Source organism: Panthera pardus, unplaced genomic scaffold (assembly GCF_024362965.1).
Source record: "Panthera pardus isolate Hobbes unplaced genomic scaffold, ASM2436296v1 HiC_scaffold_13, whole genome shotgun sequence".
Taxonomy (NCBI): Eukaryota; Metazoa; Chordata; class Mammalia; order Carnivora; family Felidae; genus Panthera; species Panthera pardus.
Window position 1 is genome coordinate 28,344,563 of NW_026526688.1, and position 18,722 is coordinate 28,363,284.

Here is an 18,722-nt window from a genome sequence, read left to right on the forward strand (position 1 = left end):
AGACAGAGAGCAAGTGGGGGAGGGGCAGAGAGAGAAGGAGACAGAATCTGAAGCAGGCTCCAGGCTCTGGAGCTGTCAGCACAGAACCCGACACGGGGCCCAAACTCAACAAACCTGAGATCATGACCTGGGCCAAAGTCGGACACTTAACCAACTGAGACACCCAGGTGCCCCCCAAAATTCTTCAACCTTTACAACATCTATCCAAATATCTCCTTAACCAGATCCACTTGTTCATTAGGTATCTTTTCTATCTTACATGTACCAGCAATCTTGTTCAGCTAATTGTTTTTCCAATAGATAAATCAGGTCCCCCTCTCTCTAGCCTGTTATGACAATACTCACTGCCCCGTAGTAATGCTCTTCACTAGTAGATTCCTCAAAGTTCTTCCAGCTTCCATCCTCCACCTGGTCCCAAAGCCACTGCCACATGTTCTAAGTTTCTACACACCAGGACGTTACCTCTAGATATGCACTTATGTCTCAGTTATCTATTGCTGTATAACAAGCCACCTTCAAACTCAGTGTTTTAAAACAACGGCATTTACTTTTTGGCTAACAGTTTTGCAGTTTGGGCATGACTCCGGAGACAGCTCATCTCTCTTCCGTGTGGCATCAGCTGGGGCAGCTCAACCAGGGCTGGAGTATCCACTTCTAAGAGAACTCACTCAAAAGGCTGGCAATTGGTACCAGCTGTCCGCGGAGAGCGTTCAGCTGGAGCTGTGAGTCTGGGACCTACTTCTCTTCCCCGCGAGCCTCTCCACGTGGCTGCAAGGGCTTCCACAAAAGATCGGAGGGAAGTGATTGAATCTCACAACTATTTAGGAGGTAAAAATCAAGAGGATGTTGCCCAACAATGTGAATATATATACTCCACACTACTGAACTGTGCGCTGAAGAATGGCAAATACGGTTGTGGGGTTTTTAAAGCTACAATTATAAACTAATAAATAAAATCGGGGAAGATGATGATGGCCTGGAGGTGTTGGGGGAGGGGGAGGGCGAGAGATGTCAAGGATGACAAAACTCTAAAACATAGCCTCTGGCCTCGAGAACTTTTTGGGTCTAGCAGAGGAGGCAGAAGTGTTAACAGATAATCACAATTCACGTGGTAGATACTGTAGCTTTCTGCTGCCAACACAGGCACAAAACCCATGCCATGCAAACTACCTCAAAATAGATCTTCAATGTCTGCAATTCCCAGAGACATTTAAGATGTAATTATAGGTTTGGATTTCTTAAAGCAAGCCTCAGAATGAACACTGCCAGAGAAACAGAGATAAGTAATAAAACTACAGGTGCGTACAATATTTCCCTTTCAATCTAGTCTGTAACCTTGCAGGCTAGAAGCAAAGCAGTAAAGTAGTGGGCAGGAGAGAAAGCAGATGTTTCGTGGTCATTAGCCCTACTTTCCTAGGATACAAAATCCCTTTGTTGTCTCATAGGTAGCTTGTAGGGCGACTGGAAACTAGTGCTGCTGAGATCTCAGTTTTGAAACTTTCTTTCTTTGAGGTAGTAAACAGGTCAGAAAGATCACTTATATCCTGAGTGATCCCTTTCCCCTAAGTTTTATAAACAGCCAAAGTCTATTTACAGATTTTCATTGGGTTTTGTTGGTACTGTATGACCCTACTGTTTTTGCAGGTAAGTCTACGCCATTCTTCATGGGAAGGACAGAAAACAGGAGTCCTTCTTTTCATGGCATATAACCCCCATCCCCATATACTTCTCTGAAAACACCTTGAATGTCATGCTTACCATTGGGATATGTTCTAGGCCTCCCTTCTGTATTGTTAATTGCCTGATGTGTTAGGTGGACCGGCTGAGTGGTGGGATTTTTTATTTTTGAGATCTCATCAGTTGTCTCCACAAATGTTCTCTACCTAGGGTCTCCCCCTGCAAAATAACGACTAATGATCACTACCATGACTCTGCTAGTGCCCTCGTGGGGGCTCTCCATGCTGAGACACCTCCACTAATTCAGACCCTTCTGCAGGGTCTTGGAAGGATCTGATGATGTCATTCATGCCTGAGAATCAATATCTGATAAGATTTAATGTGTTCATTCATTCAAAAATAATTACTGAATGCCTACTATGCATGAGGCACTATCCAGATGTTGGGAACACAACAATGAACAAATCAAGATTCTCTCATTGCCCGTATTTTCATTTTTTATCCCAGAGGTTTTTAACTGTTAACAATGGACAAAGTGCTGGCTTGGCTTAAAGACAAAGGAATCAGGTTCTACATTTGGAATTAAGCCACATTTCCCTGGGTGGGGGTAGGGGAGGTTCTCCCAGCATCCTGGAATCCTACAACATCTTCCACCTACTCATAAGTGGAGTCTGACTGGAACCATCAATGACTAGATCAATTGTCATTTTTCTTGGGCCTTTGCCAGGCTCCAGCAAGACAATATCTTTCTGTGGAGTGTATTCAGTAACAGGCACTGGCCAAGGAGGGCAAAGTGCCGGCAGTATCGGAGGCACAGGGGCCAAGACCACCACTCAGCCATTGATCAGGAAGACATTGCCCCCTCGTGGTTCCTTATGTAACTGAGGGAGGGATTGGGAATGGACTGGGCTGTCCAAGTTTCCAGATTAATTGTGGCCCTTGCCTCTTCCGAACTCCCATTGCAATTTCGAGATTCTTGGTTTATTTTCATCCAACATACACATTTTCTCCCATAGAGAGACATGACATCAGGACAGCAATTAAATCTATCAAAATCTTCCGACTCCCCCTACCCCCCAACCCAAGGAAAATCCAATAGGTAAATCGAATTATTACCATTCTCTCTCTTTTTTTTTTTTTGTCACCATGCTCTGAACACAAGTCTTTTCTTTGCTTTCTACAATTTCAACCAGAATCCCTGGAGTTGTTTTGGGCATCTTGTCTCTAGGACACCAGTTTAAACTCCCTAAAAGCAGGAGTCTTATCTTCACCCCCAGCCCCACCCCACTCCTAGCAGCACTTAAACCAGTATAGGGTGAAGAATGTTGGGGGGGTGAGGGGCAGAGAGAGATAAACAGTGAAGCAAGCCAATAATTAGAAATTGTGATTGGTGCTGTGCTGGAAAGGAACAGCATGCTGTGTGAGAGAATTCCTGGGCATGGGAAGTGAGGGAGAACCTACTGATATAAGCAGTTTAAAATTTGTGTTTATGATACAGGAATGGAGAAGCTCTCTATGACCCCGGAAAAGTGGAAATTTCCTTGATAACGTTAGGTTCCATGTACTGTCGACTTAAACTGGGCAGGAATGGATGCTGGGTGCTGTAGCTGTACCAACCTGTCATGTCCTCTGATTGCAACCCCCTGGCAGGTAACTGGAACTATTCCCATTTCACAGGTGAGGAAACAGAAACCCACAGTCCTTCCGAGGTTGGTGCATAAACAGGCGTGCTGTGCTGACCTCCCAGAATGCTGAGCCCTCTTCCTTCTTCAAGCTGCTTTGACCCTCTCTGAAGATCATCTGTGTTGGCCTCCAGTTCGGCGGGCTGTGAGGAACATTCACTTAGCCAACAAATATTTACTGATTGCTTCCTATATACCAGGTAGCGTATTTAAATGGCCGTGGGATTATAAAGATAAACAGGGCACGGTGTGGTCTAGCAGGGAGGCTCTCCAGAAGAGTAAGGGAGGCAGCCAGGTAAATAATTCCAGAACGGCCTGATAAAGGCGGTGAGAGGAGCCTGAGCAGGGGCCCGTAAAGCCTCGCGGAGAGCGACGGCCGGTGCGGGGAGGCTGGAAGGTTTGGGAGGACCCGGCGTTGGCGGGGGGTTTGAAGCTGTGTCCTGAAAACGCTGGCCCGGAGCGGGGGGCCCCAGGACGTCGCTCGTTCCCTCGCATCCTGTCATCTCAAGCTGCCAACTAGGAAGGCAGGAAATGGGTGTAAGCCGGTACTGAAAAGGAGGGGCAGGCTTAGGGATAGGGGTGCGAATCCCCGCGGGAAGCAAGCCCACGGCAGTAGCCCATCACACTTCCCGGGCGTCGCGCTGGCCCGGCCTGGCTCCCCGAAGCCCCTCTCCAAGCTGGCGCGCACCGCCACGCGAGTTCGCCAACTCCGGCCCGGCCCGGCCACCGGGGCCCACGGGGGCGCGAGGGAGCTGGAGGACCCGGCCTCCTTCCCTCCCCCACCTCGGCCCTCGCCCTCCGACCTACCGCGGAGTTGGGGGCTGGGGTCGGCCGCTTCCGCCTGCCGCCCGCGGCCCCTCCCCGGCGCGCGCCATCCGGCCGCGGGGCAGTCGCCCCCGGCGCAGCCCCTCCTCCCGCTGGGGGCTTCTCAGTCCCGCGTCCCGTCCCTCTGGGCTAAACCCGGCAGCCCTCGTCTAGGGAGGGAGGAGGGGGGAGGAGGGGAAGGAGAGGGAGGAGAGAGGGGAGGGAGGAAAGAGAGAGAAAGGGAGCTGCTTGGATCCCGTACTTCCCAGAGCCTGCCTGGAGCGCGCACTCAGCGGCTCTCCGGGTCCCAGCGTCCCAGCCGTGGCCCGCGCCCCGCACCTCCTCCTCCTCCTTCGGTCTGGGCACCCCTCGCCCCCTCCCTCCGGCCCCCGCTAGGCTCGGGCAGCGGCCGCCCCCAGCCCCTACTCGGCCACCTCCCCGACTCTCTGGGCGCCCTCCTGGGACGCGCGCCCTCGCCCCATCCTTTCTTCCTTCCTTCCTTCCCTTGCGCCCGCCCTCCCTCTCCAGGTCTCCCTCCCGGGTCCCGATTGTCTCCGTCCCCTTCCCAGTCGGCCCGCGGCTCGCCCTGCCCCGTCTCTCCCTCGCACTTCCTGGGTCGCCCGCCGCCGCAGTCTCGCCTCGCCGCGGGAGTCCGAGCCGCCGGTGCCCCGGCTCCAGCCCCCGCAGCCCGCGGCGCCCGCCCGAGGGAGCCCCGGCGCCCGGGGAAGGGAAAAGTGGGCGAGCGCGCCCTCGCCCAGCCCCGCGCCCCAGCCCTGCCCGGCGAGGAAGGACCGGGAAGATGAACAACGGCGGCAAAGCCGAGAAGGAGAACACTCCGAACGAGGCCAACCTTCAGGAGGAAGAGGTACTGAGGGGGCTCGGTGCGGCGGGGGGTACGACCTGGGGCGCCAGACGCGCGGGCTTTCTCCAGAGTGCGGCCGGCCGGCCCCGGGGCGCCGCAGCCGAGGGTTTGGGAATTGCCCTTGTCCCGAGGCACAGCCCCAGATTGTGGCCCCGAGAGGGGCTCTCTTCGGAGAGCGAGTTTTTGTGGGTTCCAAAAATTGCGTAACTTTAAGGACTTTTCGGAGACTTTAGTAAGTATAATGCTCAGCTTTGTTTGCGTAGGATTTTAAAAGCGGAATCGAGAGCTGGCTCCTGGGTAACCTCCGTTTACTGGGACCCGGAGGGTCAGGTCTTAATTCTGCGACCCGGGCTGGAAGTTGTGGGGTGTGTTTGTGTGGTGTAAGGAAGGAACTCGGGGCGAGTTCTCGTCAAGAGACACCTTCTGTTCCCTACCTTCTCCGCCCCCCCTCCCCCCTCAGTGTTAAAAGTTCTTGGTGAAATATCTTTCCAGACGAGGCATTTCGAATTAATAGATAACTCATCAGCTGCATTCTTCTCTGGTGAGTCAAAGACCCCAAATCTGGATGATTAGGTTTTGTAAATTTAGGGGCGATGCGGTTGCGGGGAGCAGAATAAAAGAGTTTAAAACTTTACAATTCACCAAACGATCATCGAGGCTGTTTTAATAGGACTTTGACTTCTGAGCGTAAATTTTATGTGATGCGTCCGTAACAACATTAAAACTTGCGGCTGCGGAGCGTTTCTTTGGTAGAAACAAAATTCGGTAACTGTGGGTTTCAGAATTTTGTAGTTAGGTATCTGTGGTATCCGATTAACGTACCTGCAGGAACAAAGCCATTTATCTGGAGTCCAAGAAACAATATTTTTTTCGCCTACTTTTGAAGATCCCACATAGCTGAGTTCTTAAACGTTCTAAAAAGAACTTGTGTGTGTGTGTAGATGCAAGAAAGTATGCATGTAGACATGAACTGTAAAGCATTCTTACAAGTGTTGTGTCCCAGTATATGAAGTCTACAGAATGGTAAACTGATTAGGAGGTTGAGATTATTATGGAGATAATGTGTTGCGCCAACTAAGATTCTGATAGTGAAACCGAATGTTGGGGAGGATTTAATTTAGTAAGGGTAAGCCTTCATTGTCCACTTGTGAAAAGGGAACGTTTTAAATGAAGACCATGCAAATCAATGCGAAACACAAGATTTTACTCTTAGCACAGTCGTATGGGGACAACCCACCTGAATTGTAGTAAGCTGAAAATTGCCTTCACACCTGAGGATAATTGCATTTTATTTTAACCTATTATTTTGGCAAGTGTTATTTACATGCTAGTTCTTTACAACTACTGACCTTCCTCCTTCGTTTTCAAAGAGATGGAGACTTGAGTTCCAGTTTTTTCTTGAATCTTCGGGCTCCTTTGCCATTTATTTTCCCTACCACTGAAATAAAATTTAAAAAATGACCAGTGTGCTTCTAAGGAGTTGCTGTATCTAATTCACCTAACACACCAATTACTTCAGAAACCTTTCTCTATTTCACTTAGATGGGCAATCTGTTTATTTCTAAGGGTACGGATGTATTGTGTGGAACCATCTTTCTCTGTTCACCCCATTGAGAACACTTGCCAAATGGAAAGGTTAACCAGGCAAACCAAAGGCTTTTTGGCTTCTGGTGGGTAGCAAAAAAAGAGGTTTATATGTTCCAAAACCATAACGTACTTGATAAAATTGAGAGAAATGTCAAATTTCTTTTACTTAACCCATCTCGGCCTCACTGCCACCAGGACTGAGGTGTCGGCCCTGTTCCTGGGGCGCCTTAATGTGTGAGGTGTGCAAGTACAGAACCACAGGTGAACTTAGTGCAGTTACTGCCTCTTACCTGTTCTGTTGCCCTGACAATGTCCCTTTTCAGGTGGGAATGGCATGTGGCTTGATGACGTGTAAGTTTTCGCAGGACAGTTGTTTTAAAACTAAGTGGACAGTTAGGAAGATTTCAGAGCCCAACTCGTAGAAGAGGTGGAGTGTAAAGACAGATACGCCATGAAGAGAGAAGGTTTATAATGTTAAAAATTCAGGAAAAGAAAGTAAATAGGCCTTGAATGATCCAGGTAATTTTGCCCTAATTCCCTGTTTTGAGTTTGTTTTGTTTTTGATAAACTCTAACCTCTTTTTTTTTCTTTCTTTCTTTCTAACCCTGAAAACCACAAGTAAAATAAATATGGTATTTGGTGAGTCCCATTAATGTGCTCAGCATTATACAAAACCACCGCACTGGACCCTTTCCCTGCCCACCCAGCGATCAGCAATTTGTTCTCCAACACATTTAAAAGCCTTGGCTGAGGAGTCTCATAAACAGAACACACACATATAAAATGTATATACACATAATGACAAGAGAGGGGAAAAATGTGTTTTGTTGTTTCTGGTGGCCATTGAGATGGCTTGGAAAAGCCAAGTCCAATCATCATTAAGAGAAAATAGTTTATTTCCTAGAACATAAGGGTAATTTAGGCTTTCTCTACCACTTTAGAGAATCCAAGGGTTTTTTTTTCTATTTTTTTAAATGCGTTCCTCTTCTCTCCCAGTACACGTTAGCCCTGTTTGAGAGCTTTTGAAGCTTACTCTGAAATAAGTGACGCCGAAACACTTATTTGGTTCCGACTGTGTAGACTGAACGGTCCAGGATTTAGGAGAATTTTTGCAGCTTTTTGGGGTTAGAAGTTTGAGAACTTGGACAGGACATAGACTTCTGCTTTGGATAGTATTTAAAGCTTTGAGGAAAAATTCTTTTTCAACTTTGGCTAGCTGTGACAGAGATAATACATCTGGCTTTCTGGATTATAGTGTGCTATACATGTGTATTTCTCTGCAAGATGTCCCATTAAAGAAAAGCCAGTTGTCAAAATCTTACTGGGATCTGAGATTTGTAAGGCTTATGTATAGGGCGTTAGGTAATTTCTTATATCATTTTTCAGTTAGTAAAATAATTCCTAGAATTTGCATGTAATTTTGGACTAGGTAATATTGTCTTTAAACACCTTTGGCGGTTTATACTGGACTAGACTTTATTAAAGTTAATGTATATATAATAGACTCAATTATTTGTCTTGAGTTTTTATGTATCAAGACTTTTTCTGGTAGTAAATAGAAATTTTTGATCACTTTCAAAATAGGTTTTGTTTTTGTTTTTGAAATCAGATAAATCTGTAATTTGGTTTTATTTTTACTTTTATCCAAGTCATGTAGTATTTTTCAGACTGATCACAAATCCTTTCTAAAAGGTGTTTTATTATGTTGAGGCCCTAGTGTCAAAGAGCAATTTTTCCTTAAATTGATCTGAACTTGTACTTAAAACTAGAAAAGCAAAAACTTGGCGTTGTTGGATAAATGACTGAAAAGATGTTTGGCAGATGTTGGGCAAGAATCCTGTAAAGTTGGTTCTTTACAAGCGAATACAAATCTTTACCTCTTTCCTTTTAAAGTGCTTAGTGGAGCTCCTGACTGGCTCAGTCAGAAGAGCTTGGAACCCTTGATCACGGGGTCGTGAGTTCAAGCCCCACGTTGAGTATAGAAATTACTTAAAAAGAAAGTGCTTAGTAATCTTGCCCAAATATTGGGGTCATGAAGGAAAACTTGTTCCTCTAATTGGCACACAGAAAGGGTATCATATCAGTGTGTGGCAACCTCAGGTTTTCAATCGGGTGTTAAGATTAATCTACATTATGACTTGGACAAAGTGCCAAATGGTTTTATACAGTTTATCCACGTTTGGAGTCTGTTACTTCAAATCAGATCTAATGCAGCCCTGGAATAGAGTTTGGTGATAGTGTTTTAAATGAAAACGTGAAGATTTCCTAGTAAAGTGTTCCGTGAACATCGCAAATATGGCATGCACTTCTGAATTACTGTTTTTCCAGAAATGGTCTTAAAATTTCCCTCCTACACCCTCGTGCTCTTGTGCAGTCTTTGTTTCCATGGCATTTGTTTGTTGGATGGATCATTTGATAGGGTAGAGATTTGATAGGGTAGAGAGATTATTTTCATAGGCTCAGGGTAATTTGTGCTCGAGGACAGTGTTCAGTGTTGGTGATGGTGCAGTAAGTGGGCACGTGCGGATTTGCAGCAGTGATACAAACCCATGCAGCTTTCTGGAGGACTTTGGTGTTCCATGTCAAAATATGTTCATCAATTTGTTACTTCTGGTAGGGAACATTCTTAAAGATTCTTCTATGTCTTATCCAAGGAGATTGCTAATTAAGTCACGGTATAATTTCTGAAAGAGAATATTAGGTAGCCATGAAAAGCAATGTTTTTACAGAATATATATGTATATGCAGATTTATTTATTTATTTATTTATTTATTTATTTATTTATTTGGTGGCTCAAAGCAACAAGTGCATTCTTACAGTTCTAGTGGCCAGAAATGTGGAATTAGTTTGTCCGCATTGCCACACTCCCTCTGAAGGCAGTATGGGAGAAACTGACTTTTTCTTCCAGCTTCTGACTACATTTTAATTTTTTTTTTTTGTTTTAAGTAGGCTTCATGCCCAACGCGGAGCCCAATGCTAGGCTGGAACTCGAAACCCTGAGATCCCGATGCTTAACCAACTGAGCTACCCAGGGCGCCGTATGTGATGCTAATTCTTAAATAAACCACCCCCCCCCCCAAAACCCTGAATAGCTAAAAAACAGAATACAATAAAAATTATCTGGTGGATCGCAGATAATTTTTATTTACTTGCCAGTGCTTTTCTGTGCTTTCTAGATTTTCTAAAATGAACATGTGAATGAAATTGCAACAAAACAACAAAAAACAAATGTCTTTCTCGTTGACTATTTCGTTAAATTTTTTTGTCATATCTGTAGGTGTCACAAAACCGTTTTGTTTTGCTCGCAAGCCTTGCTGCAGGAACCCAGACTCTTCTTTTCCTTGTAGCCTTTCTTTGTAGTATTTATCTCCCTCATTCCTTTTATCCTGGCTCATTTTAGTGATGTTTAGCTGCTCTCCTTGTTCTAACATGCTGTCTTAATCTGTCCTTCTGTACTGCTCAGTCCTCTGATGGGTCCTTCGGCACTGATCTGTTCTCTATATAGCAGAGTCCAAACTTGACATTCAGGATTGCCCAAATGTACCCCTGTACTCCATAAACTATTTGCTTCAGCCATCTTTTCCCTCTTGATCTAGCCTGAGCTGCTTTCAAGGCAGGAGCCAAGTTTCAGCCTACATTGTGCAGGCTACCATCACCTGAATGTTCCATTCCAAAGAAATGGTTTTCTCAGAATTCCAGTAGGAGTTACTTTGTTCTCTTCATTTAACTCCTGGATCATTACCTGTTTTCATGTAATTTTTTTAAAAAGATCGATGCCATCTTATCACAGAATTCCCAGCACTTAGCACCTACCAAAAGATCATACCCCAGTACCAGTAAATACCACACACCATACTGACACGTATATGCATATATGATTCTTTATAAACACATAGTTTACAAACGTGAAATATCCTCATTGGTAGGGCTGGTGATGATAACTGTGTATAGGTGAGCTGTTAATAAGCAGCCACACCTTTAATACTGAGGTCCGTTGCCTACTGGGGATTTAGGGAAGCTGTGGATGGAGCAGCTGGCAAATTACCTCTCTCCACCTGCCGTCCACAGCCTCCACTGGAGTGCACAGGTGAGCGTGCCTGGTACATGTGACAGCCTCCGCGGGCCTGCTCATTCTGGGGTGCGTTTGGGTTTTCACCATTAGCATTTGGTTTGTGCGGTGAAACTCAAGTTGACCTTTTGGACGCAGACTTCTGGAAGCTTTGGTTAGGTGCAAGAGCACGGAGCTCCCTGTGTTCCCAAACAAGCCTGCTCTGTGTGACAGCCACTTTGGAATGTTTGTGTTCAGTTTCATTTGGCACCTTAGTGTCTGCCTGGGGGAAGGGGAAAGGGAATGCAAATGTTCCTCTTGAACAGTGCTTGCTTTGGTCAAAGAAAAAACTTAAGAAGGAATGAGGGGAATGAACCTTAATAATAGCTAGAGCAAAAGTGGCTGCATGGCTCAGTGGGCTTGAGGCCAGCTAGGAGCAGGTATTTAAATTGATGCTGTTGAGAGGAGGATGTCATCCCTTGATGGGGATGAGTTGGTGAGATATGTGGGGATAACTTGGGTAACGACTCCTTGCACTTACATCCCTGTCTTCAGAGAGTACTGGGAGAATATTTGAAACCCCGTCAGTGCATTGGGATAGGGCAAGACTGCATCCTGGCGGAAGGTTGCAGGTTTGAGCTAATCACAGTGAAGTTGCCTGGTTTGTCCTTTTTTTTTTTTTTTTTTTTTGCTGATACAAATATACTGGAATATTTGATTTTTTGAAATTCTCAGAAATCTTTTTAATGTATTCACGCAGGAAATCATAATTGCTGACTTCTGCATTATTTACCAGGTACTGGCCACTTTATACACACACTACATTATTTTACCCTCCTGGCGAGCTGGGGGAGGTGGTATGATGGTGGTGAAGGTCTTTTTATGGGGAGGGGACTCTAAGTGCAGGTTCTGAGGGTGCCAGGGGCTAGGAGAGCTGGTTTCTGCTGCTCCAGGGTGTGGTGGAAATGGTGACCCTGTGTCAACAGGTAGAACGAAGCATGGGGTTCACATGGAGTGAGAGTTGGGAACACAGTCAACACTGCAAGGAAAAGAGGGTGGAGGGGTTGTGTCAGAGAGGTGACATTTGAAGCTCAGATTCTCAAGAATTTGCCACATGAGGAAGGGGTTGAGACTGTGGGGGGGGGCGGAGATTGGCCTGTATGAAGACACAGAGGCTTAAAAGAACTTTTGGGGGGAGCAAACAAGGCATGGCAGGGAGAGGAATGGAAGTTAAGGATGAAGCTGGAGGCAGGGGAGGCTTTGGTGGGAGAGAAGGTGGAGGAGCTGGCCTTCCAGGCCAGGACATCGAATCCACTCTGTGATTGGAGTTGCCCTGCGGCGTAGCGGGGACCTGGCATTCTGGGACTTCACAGTGGCAAAGCAGCTGCAACAGGGTTGGGAAGAGGCTGGTACTGCAAGAGTCCTAGTCTCGAGTTGGTGGCTGACAGTGGTGATTCAGCCCGAGGTGTTCAGAGGCCTCAGTTAACTGTCAGCAGAGGGAAGACTGGGAGTTTCATTCGGGAAGCCTCTTGAGTTTCTCTTTTGGACCACCTTGGACCCCCAGCTAAATGGTGGTTGTATTTGTTGAAACAGCAGATTGAGGGGTTGACAGGTGGGGAGAAGGAAGAAAAGGCCACGAGGAGGTGAACATGGGTTTGAGATGCAGAGGAGAGGTCTGTTCTCGACAATTTTCAGAACAGTTCGAGTACGTGGCCGGTAATTGAAAAGGTGGGTGACGAGAATGAGCGCCTGGAAAATTGGAGAGGTGGGGGACTCTGGTTCCTGGGGAACCTCGTAAGGGTGGGCAACAACAGAGAAAGTTGACTTAACACTCAAAGGTATATAAAAACAAAACAAAAAAATTTGGAGGGAGGGGAGCTGGAAATTTGCAGGAAAAAGTGAAGCAAAATATTTTAAAGCACTTTTAGGGACATAAAAGTGCATTCTGTATCTGCCTAGGTTATAACATAATAGTGTTCAGTGTGCTTATCCATTCGAAAACCTGAGTGTGGGAAGGGAGCTTAGAAAAACCTAGGCATATACAGTATTTCCCATACACTTTTTTGTTGTTGTTTTGGCTTTCATCAACTGTCTCTGGAAATCGTTTTCCTCTACAGTTTGCATTAATTCCGGGACTTTGACTCCTCCAACTTTTCTTTTTCCAACCCTGTGCCTTGACTAGAGGGGAAAATCAAGCTACCCTAAGATTTGTAGATGGGTTTGGGACTGATAAAGATGCTTGTGTTTTTGTAAGAAAAAATTTCCTCAAGTTTTTTTTTTTTTTTTTTTTGGCGAAGGGGGGAATTTATTTGGGTAGGGAGTAAGATGCGCCTTTTGGCAGATCCTTGAACTCCCCTCTTCTCTGGGTCATATTTTCTACTGATTCATTTAGTGCTTTCCTAAAAGTCTGCTGCCCTTGCTGCTCACTTGAAGAAAGTGTCCACCCTTGGAGAAAGAAAGGTGGTCTGGGAATTTTAAGAAAAACAACCACCTGCGTTTGTATTTCCCATAAGTTTTAACCCTGCTGCACCCATTATGATGCACGTTAATGTAGAATGCTGGAGGAAACAAGGAAATAGCCGTAATAAATGCCAGTCACACCAGGAAGATAGTTCCAAATTCCAGGGTGTAATACAGTATTGTTACACAAATTTAAAATGCAGAAGGAATGCTGAAGCAGCCTACCTCAGTCCTTTGGGCCCCTGCGATTTTGCAAAGGTATGAGAAATCTGGGAGTCTGAAAATTGAGGTACATCTCACCCATCCATGCAAGTAAGAGACCAGTTTGTACCCTCAACTCCTTTGTTTCTCCTGAGTCGATTTTTAAATGATGTTCCCCTGCTCTTCCTGACTCCTTAGGTCTGCAGGTAGGTGGCCAACATTATCCTAAGAGAAAGCCTAGAGATTAAAAAAAAAAAAAAAATGGCTTTGCTTGAATCCACAGGATTCTGTTTTGTGAGAATTTCTCTTCTGCCCACCTATAGGATGGGCAGTGGAGGCCTCCTGGGAGAAGGCACAGCACAGAAAGTGCTACCTTATTACAGAAGTACCAGAATTTCCATTGTGCGCAGAGGGGAAGTGCTACAGAAGTGTAATTACTTTACCCAGCATGTGTGATTTACAGGACTTAAAAATGTGTGAGTTTCCAAAGAGGCATCTGTTTTTAAACACTGTATCCCTCTAAGCCAACAGGATGTGTTTGGGGGCTGGATAAGGGGTCTCTGTCTCTCTCACTCTTTGACGCGCACGCGTGCACACTTCCGTCCTGTGCCTGCTCAGGGATGCTGGGTGACTGGAGACTGAAAACGTTGGTAATTAACTTCTCCTCAGGGCCTTGCTTATCAGCAGAAGGGAATACCTGAAGTGCTGGAGTCCGGTAGGCCGCTTACCAGGCCAAGTCACTGGTCTGATTCCGTCTTTCCCCCCTCCACTCTAAGCCCCATTCTTTCTCTTCCAGAGCCTCCTAGCCCTTTCCCAGTGATGAGCAAAGGAACTGTTAGAGCTAACGAACATGGAGATCATTTTTGTTGCAAAAATTTCCTTTTCTGTCTTAATAGGTGTAAGAAAATTGGCGAGTTGATCAGGTGCATATCCAAAGATAATCAAACTTGTAAAAGCCTGAATGGATTTTTTGCACATTAAGCATTTACGGAGTCGTGTCTACTGTTTTTAAATGCTGTACTTGAACAAACCAAATGAGGTGTTATCATCCCATGGTTTAGGAATAAGAAACTGAGGCTCTTGAGAGATTAAGTAATTTGTCTGAAGTTTTACTGCCAGTGGGTAAGAGCTTAAAATTTTTCCAGTGGTGCACGAGGTTCATGTGATCTGGGCCCTGCTGGTTTCTGACCTCATCTACCAGGAATCACAGACTCATTCATTATGCTTCAGCTGCTTGGGCCTTATTTAGGTATCTCCTACTTGCCAAACTTGTTCCTGCCTCAGGGCCTTTGTGCGTGCTATCCTGTCTGCCTGAAAAATCCCTACATTCAGATATTTATGAGGCAGCAGCATCCTTGTCATTCATGGAGATCTCAGTTCAGATGTTACCCAGAGAAGTCTTTTGATCTCTAAGTTTAAAGTACCCACATTCCCAATCACTATCCTATCCCTCTTTTATTTTCCAGCTAGTTTTTATTCACTGTTACTACCTTATGTACTTGTCTTCTACCCCTGGAATGTTACTCCTAGGCAGCAGGGAGCTCTGTCTTGTTAAGGCTGTAACTCTCAATGTCTATGACAATGCCTGGAACTGCCCAATAAATTTGTTAAATGACTGGAATACGAATGAACCAGTCAAACTTGAGGCCTGTGCAATGTATCACGTAGTCCTAAATGTTTTCCAGCAGTTTTGAATTACATTTTAATTATTACTACCTTCAGGATCATTTCTGGATGCCTATCCCCACTTAATTATATCAGAAAGTCAGCACCTGCTTTTAAGCCAGAAATTTATAAAGTTTTTATTTTAATTCCAGCTAGTTAACAGTCTTATATTAGTTTCTAAGCCAGAAATTTTAGATGGTAAGTGATTAGGTCCTTGGTGGGGGGTACTACGTAGCAGTTTTGCACACATAAAGGAATCCTTGCCTTTGTCCAGTTAGAATGGAAACCTAGCACCTAATTCCATAGACCCAGGAGTGAGATGTGGGCCTCACATGGGGTGATAAGTAAAAGTAGGGCAGGATGAATTGGATTCCCGTTCCGCAGTTGTCTGTGGGGTTGTTAAGGGTTACTGTTAATAACCCAGGTGGAATTGATCTGGAGATAGACTTAGCACTCGGTCCTTTGATTTAGTCTAGCCCCAAGCTCAATATGCTTTCCTCCTTTTGCCTACAAAGGGCATAGCTCAGGATAACACAGGCTTTAGCTGGACGAATCCAGCCTTTAAGCACCTGTATGGGTTGCCATGAGGGACAGCCTAATCTGGGCTTTGTGAACCTGTATGGAGGAGGCAACTTGGAAACACAATTTCTACTACTTGGCAGCCTTATGGACTCAAAACTGTTTTTTATTCACCGTAAAGCAGAACAGATGACATTTTAGGAAGAAAAAAATGTAAGCCATCATTACTTTGGTCATCAGACCGCCTGTTAATTGAGCATACTAATGCACTGATGAAAATACAGGCCGTTGGATTTATCCCCATTTATGGCATTTGTGTCCTAATGCTTGACCTTGAAAAACTTTATTAAATTTAACCATCATCTATGGTCTATTGGTCTTAGAGACAATGGTATATAAATACTCTTACTAGTTCTTGACCAAATCGAATACTTTTTTTTTTTTAATTAAAAATTTTTTTTTATTTGCTGAGGGACCTAGGACAAGTCTTTAAGCTGCTTGCGTAGACATTTAAACTCCTTTCCTCAGACAAATTGTGGGGATAGGACAGATAACGCCTGCCGTGCCTGAGAAGAATCGTAACTCCACTCCAGTGTTTCTGCTTCGTTCCCCTTCCGCTTCTGAATCCTGGTATAGAATGCTGTTGTTGGGGGCTTGCTAGCCCAGTTCCATCGGGGTTGGGGAGGGGGGAGGTGGTTTTAAGCCTGAAATTTTGTTTTGCTTTGTTGTTGTTTTTTACTGAGAAAGTCAATGCTTCCCCTTGAGAAATGGGTGGGAGTTTCTGGGTGTGAGCTAACGGCAGGAAATGACCCTCTTTAAACAAAAGGACTTTTTAAGGCCCATCCTGAGTCTTTGTGTTTTGAGGAGGGGTTATGCAGAAAACCTGAGCTAGGAAATGAATCTCTGCTTTAGCCATCCTCATGGGGGAGGGGCGGAAGCAGAAGATCCCTTGCCTGCTTGCCCTCCCAAGTGTCCCAGGTGCCAGGCGGTACCTGCTCTGAGTGCCAGAGCGGTTTAAGAGTAGGGCCTGGGGTGGCTCTTTGGGATAGTGTGGCTTCATACCTCCAAGAGGCAAGAAGGGATCAGGTTAGGCAGAATTACACGCAGTGTGACATTCACCTTTAATCTGGGCTCTTGAAAAACCACCACCAGCAAAATGCAGAAAGAGAATGAGGAAAGGGGGAGAAACAATTTGTATGATCTAGGTCTCCGTAAGTAAAAGCGGGTTTATAAATAAAGATTTGAATTACTGTGTTAACTGTTCTCATTTTTCTAAGTCTGAAGGGATGACCCAGTAATAGCTAGTGACTTCTGCCTCTTGACTAATAGGGGATTTGTAATCATTGCCGCATTAGATAGCGGGGCCCATGTGAAGAAATGTGGGGCCTTGCCCCTGTTTTGGAATGCTCCCTCACCTAGCTTTAAAGTGACCGCTCATTAGATCACGATTTGTACAGCAGGATCCTGGATTTCTATTGCTAACGAAGTAGTTATGTCTTATCAAAATTATTTTGCTTTTACAAATTCTTGCTGACTTGTTGCAGTGAACTTCTTTTCCAGGCGTACCATTGTTTTTTTTCCAGGAATATAAATCTTCCCACTAATAATTAGAAACACACACTTTGTTGAAAATGGTTTTGTGGTTTAGTTTTCAGAACACTTGAAAATGACAGACACATCTTTTCAAAGAACATTGTTTGTTACATCACTATTTTGGGGCTTTATATTTTTAGCTATATTTTTAGAAAGGCCTGCTGATGTATTTGGTGGGTACTGGTGTGCTAAGGGTAGAGACATGGTTCACAGCACCAGATAACTTAGTGGAACAGCAGAGAGAAGGTTCAAGCTGCTCCTCTGATCCCTGTGTGAAAGGGCTTTGTTCATGTAGTAAATGTGTTGGAACACTGTATCTTAATTATGAATTAAGGGGTGTAGTATCGTTTACCCCAAACAGACCTTATTGTTGTAAATTCCAGGGCTTACAGGGAAGAATTATTCTCATGGAGAATTCCAGGCTGAGGTGTTGGTAGGTTTTCTCATTTTCTTAATACGTAAACTTTTGAGAAAGGTTACTGTTGTAGTGTTACTCATTTACAGATGTGGAGATCTGCACTGACTTAGATTCTTTTGGAGGCTTAAGTACAATCTACATTTGGCATATGTTTTTCATTTTTAAAGTATCTGCTATTTTCCAGTTATCTATGATACCATCACTTGTATTTCTACAAAGAAAAGATAAAACTACCAGTGATCATCTACCCCTCTCCATTTAAGCTGCTTATAACTATGCAACACAGGGCACTGGAATTCTTTGCCTTGAGAACTGTTTCTGCATCAGCCTTCCAAGCATGGTGACTGATACTAAACATTCCCAAGCTGGCATACTTTACATAGGTTAGTTCTTAGTTTAGATGGATTCCTCAGGAGTGGAGTGTATCTGATTTTACTGGGTGAAGGAACAGCTTTTTCTGTAACTCTTCTCATTCCTGCAACTACTTGGTAGACCTTGAAGCAAAGTGAAAATGGCCTGATCCAGGGATGTTTGTGCATTCTCTCCGTGTTCTTGGATGATCAAAGGGAAGTGTCTTGCCCTCTGCAAGACCAGCATCTGTTGCCATTTGGTCATAGTGCATCCAGCCTGCTGACTCTGTATCTTAAAAACAAAAACAAAAGTCAGTGGGGAGGGAGCAGACTCAGAAATGCTTATGGGCTTTGGAATATTGTGAGTTTCTGATTTGGGCAAATACATATTTGGGAAGTTTTAACTAGCAACTGTCCCTTTCCTCTCCATTCCAAAAGCTCTACAGGCCTTTAATCAACATGAAAATTGCTTTTTTATATCTTTTGTTGTATATCATGGGTCATGGTTATGCAGAGAAATCTATTGGTGTGAGCTTATCCCGAAGTCAACAATAAAAGTGTTGTTTTCTTTATTCCTTAATAAAGGTAGCCCAGGCAAAGCTTGGATAGTCCTCTGTACAGGAGACCCAGGCATAGAAATCCATTAGTGTGGGGGTGCCAGAGTGGCTCAATCTGTTGAGTTACTGACTTCGGCTCAGGTCCTGATCTCATAGTTTTTGGGTTCGAGCCCCACGTTGGGCCCTGCGCTGACCATGTAGAGCCTGCTTGGGATTCTCTCTGTCCTGCTTGCTCTTTCCTCTCTTTCTCTCTCTCAAATAAATAAACTTAAAAAAAAAAAAATCCATTAATGTGACC

At 44.9% G+C, this 18,722-nt stretch overlaps 1 protein-coding gene and 1 long non-coding RNA gene across 12 annotated transcripts in view; one reads left to right on the forward strand and one right to left on the reverse strand.

Moving 5' to 3' along the window:
* Positions 1–527: 527 nt before the first annotated feature.
* On the reverse strand, positions 528–4,327 carry LOC109277263 (uncharacterized). Its single transcript, XR_002085074.2, has 2 exons — positions 4,167–4,327; positions 528–3,907 (listed from the first exon to the last, which is right to left on the reverse strand). It is a non-coding gene; the product is annotated as an uncharacterized LOC109277263 (long non-coding RNA).
* RBPMS (RNA binding protein, mRNA processing factor) overlaps positions 3,587–18,722 on the forward strand; it is a 176,294-nt gene continuing 161,158 nt past the window's right edge. Inside the window, exons 1-2 of one of the 11 annotated variants that reach the window (XM_019466825.2) lie at positions 3,587–3,904; positions 4,692–5,028. In XM_019466825.2, coding sequence (XP_019322370.1) covers positions 3,891–3,904; positions 4,692–5,028 — 351 coding nt within the window. In that variant the 5' untranslated portion in view covers positions 3,587–3,890. Of the gene's footprint in view, positions 3,905–4,429; positions 5,029–9,186; positions 9,226–18,722 lie in introns of those variants that run through there. The other 10 variants (XR_002085072.2, XM_019466824.2, XR_002085071.2 and 7 more) reach the window with 10 other exon arrangements.